Consider the following 7400-nt stretch of genomic DNA (forward strand, 5'->3'; position numbering starts at 1 on the left):
CACCGCGCTGCTGCTTCATTTGCTCTTAGACACACCCAAAGCCTCCTGTTAAGCCTGGATGGTCGCTGGTTCTGTCTTCTTCCTCGTCCTGTGCAGGGATGGAGTACTGCTGAGCTTTCAGGAAGCTATTCTTGAAAACTTCCAGCATTCCAAGCTCCTTTGACCTCCGTGGATGCTTGCCATGGAATCCCTCACAGCTGGGTTCATACTCAGGTTGGCTCTTCCAAATTCCAGGGGCTCCAGGGTGCTCAGCAAAATCTGCAACTCAAGTGTTGTGGAACTGCACCTTCAGCACAGGCACCTTTCCAGCCTGATCTGCCTTGTGCACTCTGTGTGTGTGCACAAAACACGGCGTGGAAGAGAATGGCAGCAGGGGCCCGTGTGTCCCTGGGCTCAGGATTTGCGTCACTTCATCTCCACAGAGATGGAGGCAAAGTGAAGAATCCAAACTGTTTATTAATGGAAGATGAAACAAAGGGATGAGATGGGAGGGAAAAAAGGGGATGGGCAGGGTCTGAGGGCTGGAGGCAGGCAGTTGTCAACAGGGAGGGAGAGTGGAGGGGAAAAAAAGGGGATGGGCAGGGTGTGAGGGCTGGAGGCAGGCAGTTGTCAACAGGGAGGGAGAGTGGAGGGGAAAAAAAGGGGATGGGCAGGGTCTGAGGGCTGGAGGCAGGCAGTTGTCAACAGGGAGGGAGAGTGGAGGGGAAAAAAAGGGGATGGATAGGCTGAGGGCTGGTGAGGCAGAGCTATCAAAAGGGAGGAAATGTGGAGAGAAAAAAAGGTGATGGGCAGTGTCTGGGGGCTGGAAGGAGGGAGCTATCTATCTACAGGCAGGGAGAGTGCTGAAGCCACGAGAACTGTGCCCAGCATCAGCTGTGCCAGGAGTTCCAGCAGCAGTGAGAGGTGATGTCCTCTTCAATGTCTCCGGGTGTGTTCTTGGGACACTGGTTCACTGGATCCAGAAGATGTCCCTAATTCTTTAGCTCTTTGGGGAAACTGGGCTTGATTTTCCAGGTTAGAGCATGGTGGGCTGGCATCTTGCCTTCGGGCTTGAAGGGCTGGAAGACACAGCAACAGAGACATGGTGAGATCCCGGATATGTGGGAATGCTAGGAGACGTTCTGAACAGGGTGGGACGTTCCTACTCCCACCCAGAAGGGAGTAGGAGACATTGGAATCAGCTGGGAGGCACTTGCCATGTCTCCCCGACGTGTGCCTGAAATCTCTGTGTGCTCTGCCCACAGCACCCCTGGTGCGCACCGGGAGCAGAGCCCACTGCAGCCGGGGCAGGGCTCGCAGCTGCCCCCGCCAGCCTCCGCTGTCAGCCCGCTGCCCTCACTCACCCTCACAGATCAGCTGGAGCTTTCCCCGCTGCCCCCTCAAGCTCCGCTCGGCCATCCCTGCGAACACAGAGCCCGTCACGGCCCAGCGGCACAGCTCCCTGCCAGCGGCGCTGCCAGCCCTGTGGCCACACGGCCTCCTGGCCCGGCAGGGCTCAGCCGGGCCCTTGCCGCACGCTGCCGCCCAAGGGCATGGCTGCGAGAGGGCGGCAGCAGCGCCCAGGCCAGCCGGGGCTCCACCCCGCCGGGCCCGGATGGCGCTGCCGGGGCAGCAGGCGGGGCTGGGGCCGAGCTGCGGCGGGGCGGGGAGGGAGCCCGGGCTCGTGGCTCACCCATGAATCTGACGGCCGCCTCTCGCAGGGGCTCCTGTGGGCTCTGCAGGTAGGGCAGGGCCTGGCGCAGGTGTTCGGCCGCTCGGCTCTTGTCCTCTGCCAGCTGGAGAGAGCGGCAGGAGGGAAGGGTTGGCGCGGGCTCAGCCCCTGGGCCGGGCGCTCCCTGCGCCCAGCCCCGGCCTCCCCTGCCCGCACAGCCCTGAGGCCCGGCCAGCAGCCGCTGGCGCCGGGCTCTGGAGGGGGCAGAGGGCCGGCTGCTGCCCGGGGAGCCGCGGTGCCGCCCCGCAGCCCCGCCGGGCCGGGGCTCCATCGGCCCCGGCTCGGGCCCACAGGAACCTGGAGAAGAGCCCGCGCGGCCTCTGGCTGCAGCAGCGGGCAGGGGCACAGCTGCCAGCCCACACACTGAGCACCGCGCTCAGGGGGATTCTCCAGCCTGAGGCTGGGGCTTCCAGGCCATCCTTACCAGGACCTCAGCAAACTTCCACAGATTTTCCTTCTCCACCAGCTGTTCGAGATCCCTCCTGTTCAGGAACTTGGCTGCACAATGCAGCGTTTCCCGAGAGGCCTGGAGAGCAGCAGAGACCCAGAGATGGCCCCACAGCCCAGGGCACAAGACCTGTGTCCCTGTGCCAAGGCCTGGAGGCGGCTGCAGCCCTCCAGGCGCCAGGGCAGGAGGCAGCCGAATGCCCTCCTAGCATCATAGAAATGCTCACCTTTGCCACGTTCCGGTTCTCATCATGACAGTAGATTAAAAGTATGTACAGGCTCTTGTTCACAATTGTCTCCAGGGGCTTTTTTCCCTCATCTGCTACCAATTCCATCACCTTACAGAAGAGTTGAATGGAGAGCAACTGCACATGGCTGTTGTCCTAGAGGAAAGGAAAAGACCTACACCAGCTACTCCAGGCCCACCTGAGCAAAGGCCTGAAAATCCACAGGGCACAAAGTTTCTGGGAAGCACCCGATGCCTGTGGCTCAGGATGCAGAACCTTACATGGTCAAAGAGCAGCAGGAGTGCCTCAGCCAGCTTCGGGGCAGTGGTGCTGGATACCAGGATGTCTTTGTGCTGGAGCATATTCGTGAACACACGGAGGCTCATGCTGACCACCTCTTCATCTTCATCCCCCAGCAGCTCCAGAAAGCTTTGAGACACACTACACATTCTTCTGGCCTAGGTGGAACACAAGGCTGTGCTGGGAAGCCATGGATGGCTGCATGGCCAGCACCGCCCTGGCACTGCAACCCCACCCTGCTGCTGCAGGGCCCACAGGCCAAAGGCCTGTCCCAAAGCACTGGGGCAGGTGAGGCAGGAGAGCTGGGAGTAGCTGCCTCAGCTCCTGAAGCCCTGCCAGCCCAAGGGACTGCTTTGCCCGGCGCAGCTTCAGCCGCTGCCCCCTTCTCACCATCAAGAGATCCTTGCTGGGCACCACGAGGCCTCTGACCGCCAGGCGACGCCTCTGAGTGCATTCACTCTGGAGGTACCTTGACATGATCTTCAGGACGCTGCCACCACATTTACTCAAGTCCAGGCGCTCGAGGACCTAAAAGGCACAGGGCAGTGACAGGGGACCCGGCCAGCAGGAGCCCAGAAACGCACAGGGCTGGGCCCAGGCAGCAGCACAGGGCGTGGGCACTGTCCTGGCAGCTGCGGCTACGAGAGGGCAGAGAGCTGGGAGGCAGCTCAGCGAGGCAGCGCTGGCCAACAGGCTCACCTCCACAAGGAATGCCAGGAAGGGCATATCCCAGCACGGCTCCTCCCTGCTGAGGTGCCGGAGCAAGTGGAGTGTGATGCAAGAACACAAAGGGATCAAAACACGGAGCATCTCCCTGGCAGGGGGGAAAAAGACACCAAAGCCGTGAAGTGGGGAGACAAAACCTCTCCCAGCACTGACTCACAGAGGTCTGGTCTTTCCCCAGCATCCCTGGAGGGGATGTGAGTGCTTGGAGAGGCAGCCCCTTCTGGGCACCCTCCTCTCCCAGCCTCTTCCAGTCTTCTTGGCTGTCCCTTGCTGACGAGGCCCTCTGGCCCATGACCACAGGGACTGTGTGGGGCACAGGGCACAAATGCTGGGGGCAGTGGGCAGAAGGGGATCTCACCTGGCCAGCAGACCCACGGCATAGTGCTGGGTGTGAGCACACAGCATCATGTCCCAGCCACCCTTGCGCTCCATAGCCACCACCACATGGTCACATTGCAGTCGGCAGAACAGAGCCTTCATGGCCTGCACTGCAAACCTGTGTGCAGAGCAAAGCCCAGGTCACACTGGGAGCACTGGCGCTGGCCACAAGGGCACGGGAAGGACAGGAGGACCGGGACCTGTTGGGCTTGCTGGGAAGGCGGTGTTCCTCCCGGCATGCTCTCCAGAAGTTATCAACTTTCTCTGGTGGCATCAGCTGTGTGGTGATGACAACATGGAAGAGCAGAGCCACAAACAGGCGGGAGGAATAAAGGATCATCGCCTTGTGGCACTCAGGCACCTGGACAATCACCCAGATCACCAGAGTTGCCTGCAAAAGAAGCAGCCCAAGGCAGCGCTCAGTGCCGAGGTGTCCGTGGGGCAGGGCCCAAGGGCAGATGCAGGGGGAGCAGCGGGCCTGGTGCCCCCTGAGCCTGCCCCTAGGCCAGGTTTCAGCCCAGTGCCTGAGGCGTGGAGAGGATGGAGAGCTGCTGGAGAGGTGACCTGGGGGTGAGCAAAGGCCCAGAAACTCACAGCCAGGGCAAAAACAGCCTCGTTGTCCCCATCGGAGGTGCGCATCCTGTGCTGTGGCCAGTTCTCCATCACACAGAGCAGTGTTGGCAGCACTTTCTCCAGTGCTGGTCCCGATGTGCCTATGGCTCTCCACATCATTGCAGCAGCTCTGTGGGATCAGAGCTCTGTGTCAGGGGCATCTCAGTCACAGCACCATGCCCTGTGCAGCTGGGGGGGCCCAGGTGACAGAGCCCTGGTGCCCTGAAGGGCAGGGGGGGAGCATTGGCAGCAGGCTCAGGAAACAGAGGGGCCCGAGGGTCCTGGGCCTCTCTGCCTGTCTGGCAGAGACAAGCTGGCTGCAGTCTCTGTCTGGCAGAGACCATTGGACAGGCTGTGCAGGGCCACAGCCCCTAAAGGCTGCTGAGCCCTGAGCTCTCAAGGCTCGTGGGCCCTGTACCTGTCACACGTTGGGGCACAGCGCAGGAGGGTCAGCACCACGTCAGCAGGGTGTTCTTCTGCCAGCCTCACAATGTCAATTTGCAGCCTGGCATCCATAGAGATGTGGGACATGAGACTCTGGTGGATGTTCCTCACCTTGGCTGGCACCTGGAGGAGACATGGGGGAGACTTGGAGCACTGTCCAAAGGAACAACTTCCCCAGCTTCCCCCAAGAAGTGCTTCTGTTCCCACCACACTGTGCTGGCCTCAAAGGCTGAGGGGGCCCAGGGACCATGGCTTGAGGGGACACACCATCCTGGGAGGCCTCCAGGTGTGGACCCAGGCTGCTTACCTGCTGCTGGTGAGAAGAAACACAAGGTTCCTTGAAATAGTCAAATATGAGTTCCTGACTCAGAGTGGGAGTGGGCGTGGTGTCAGTATTTGCAAGGCCCTGAGTCTCTCTGGTTTTGGTGTTTGTGATGGCCACATCCTCAGTCACTGCCATGTCAGCCTTTGCCCTGCGATCATTCATTGCAGCCTCAGCGTCTTCTGAGTGCTCAGCCGAATCTGGGCTGCCATCAGGCTCTGCCTGGAGCTCGGTCAGCCCCGAGTCAGGCTCGGCCAGGCCCTCAGCTGCTGTGCTGCCGGTCTTTCTACGCTGAATGCGCAGGAACCTCCAGAACATCTGCAGGAGAACAAAGGACAGGGAAGCCCGGGATGTTCCATGGAGTGCTCCAAGCATGGTGCTTGGCTGAGCCAGCCCAGGTGGGGATGGCTGCTGGTACCTTCAGGCTTTTGCGGAAGCGGCCACGGGCGGGTTCCTGCTCTTGTGTCCGGTCCAGGGCTGCATCTGGCAAAGAGCGAGCGCAGCCAGAGCTGAGGGGCTGCAGGAGAGGCTGGAGAACACAGCCCAGCCCTGCACTCCCCAGGCAGGGAGAGCCCTGGGATGCCTCAGGGGATGGAGCACAGCCACTGCAGGGTGTCTGCCCGGCCCCTCTTCTGTCCTGTCTGTGGACATGTCCCCAGGGGATGGGATGGGATGGGATGGGATGGGATGGGATGGGATGGGATGGGATGGGATGGAATAGGATGGGATAGGGTGGGATAGGATGGGATAGGATGGGATAGGATGGGATAGAATGGGATAGGGCCAAGCTGGCTGCAGCCATCAGCCCTGTGGCCCAGTTCTGCCACTCACCATCCGGCAGTGTCTGGAACTGCTCCAATTCTTCATGCTGCTGTGCTGAGGCAGCTCCAGGGTCTTTCTCTTTTTTCCCCCTGATCACTTTGAACACACTGGAAAAACGGTTTGTCATGCCAGAGTCTGGCCTTGAAGGCACCTTGAAGAAAGATGTCATCTTGTTGACTTGAATCAACAAGTTGGGTAGTTGTGCCTTGAAGGCACCTGAGGCAGAGAAACCTCACGATGGCTGCAGGACAGCAAGTCCTGCACTCTGGTCTTGAGGGCTCCTGCCACAATGACAGGAGACTCCTCGTAAGGCTTGAGTTCACCAATTCCCTCAGTCTGGCCTCGCAGGCACCTGCAAAAGAAAAGCCTCGGGAAGGCCACGGGCTGCCAAGTCCCGCAGTCCTGCCACGAGGTCACCTGGAGGAATAACGCCTCGGAAAAGCTCCGGGTCAGACACGAACGAGTGCGCTGTGCGGGGGCTCCTCACGGCACCGCTCTGTCCTGTCCTGTCCCGTCGCCTGCTCCGAGCACTGTGGCATGCTCTTGTCACCGCCAGCTCCTATGTCACCACGTGTCACAAAGGGAGGGCCCTTGGACACCCTGGCCCCTTCCATGACACGGTGACCGTGCTGCAGTGTGTCACAAAGGGCCCTTGCACACACTGCCACCTGCCCTGGGGCTGCCCCCAGCCCCACCCAAAGTGGCCCAGGTTGGAAGGAATCCCTGGCCCCAAGTGTCTAAGACAGCCCAACAGGATCTTTAGGAACAACTCAAACCATCAGCAAACCCTGCCCTGCTCTGTGGGATCAGGGCATTTAAGACTCCTCAGTTCCGGAAGGCTTTACATCTCATTGTGCAACTCAAGTAGTTCCAAAATTTGCAAACTTCTCAAATTAATAGCGATTGCTGGAGAATGTGAATGATTTGGAAGTTTGTTCCCATCTAAAAGCAGCAAATCATTTGCATTAACACATTCCATTGAAAGTGACTTTTGAAACATAGCACTATACAGAGGCAAAAAGAAGGCCATTCTTTGGTGTGCAAATGGTTTTCGATGAAGGGATGATAATATCGTAATTCTCTTAAGGAATAAAAGTTCTCAAGGAATGAAAGTCCACTCAGTCTTACAAAAGTAGCCCAAACAAATGAGTAGATAGAAAAAGGGCTCGTCCTCCCCCAGTACAGATATCTAAGTGGCCAATAAAGTACAGCTCTCCCTTTGTCCTGCCTGGCAGCCAGCGGGGCTCTCCTCCTCCTGCCAGCCACTGTTTCCAGTCCATCGTAGCCACTGGCCCCTTGGAGACCTGGCTTCAGCAGGCTGAGGGATCCGTAGCTCCGGGGGGGATTCCAGAGGGTGGCATCTCCCCATCTTGTTTCAAGCAAGGGGATGTTTCAGGAGTGACCCCTCCCT

The 7400-nt window shown here is 59.4% G+C and overlaps 1 protein-coding gene across 1 annotated transcript; it reads right to left on the bottom strand.

Annotated features, from left to right (window-relative positions):
* Positions 1 to 436: 436 nt before the first annotated feature.
* Positions 437 to 2749, bottom strand: LOC128796652 (uncharacterized). The gene is made up of 6 exons (XM_053958539.1): positions 2667 to 2749; positions 2386 to 2541; positions 2136 to 2237; positions 1673 to 1775; positions 1344 to 1400; positions 437 to 1058 (listed from the first exon to the last, which is right to left on the bottom strand). The coding sequence occupies exons 1-6, from the start codon at positions 2745 to 2747 to the stop codon at positions 916 to 918; spliced, it is 642 nt and encodes a 213-aa protein (XP_053814514.1). The 5' UTR covers positions 2748 to 2749; the 3' UTR covers positions 437 to 915.
* Positions 2750 to 7400: the final 4651 nt, after the last annotated feature.

This window comes from Vidua chalybeata, chromosome 17 (assembly GCF_026979565.1).
Source record: "Vidua chalybeata isolate OUT-0048 chromosome 17, bVidCha1 merged haplotype, whole genome shotgun sequence".
Lineage (NCBI taxonomy): Eukaryota > Metazoa > Chordata > Aves > Passeriformes > Viduidae > Vidua > Vidua chalybeata.

What these genes read in the sequence shown, in the direction of transcription:
- LOC128796652 (XM_053958539.1), bottom strand. Translation starts at nt 2,747, where the DNA reads ATGCTCCAGCACAAAGACATCCTGGTATCCAGCACCACTGCCCCGAAG. An exon ending in TCCTGCTGCTCTTTGACCAT is followed by an intron (nt 2,542 to 2,666) that starts GTAAGGTTCTGC and finishes CCTTTCCTCTAG; the next exon opens with GACAACAGCCATGTGCAGTT. An exon ending in GGCGGCCGTCAGATTCATGG is followed by an intron (nt 1,401 to 1,672) that starts GTGAGCCACGAG and finishes CTGTGTTCGCAG; the next exon opens with GGATGGCCGAGCGGAGCTTG.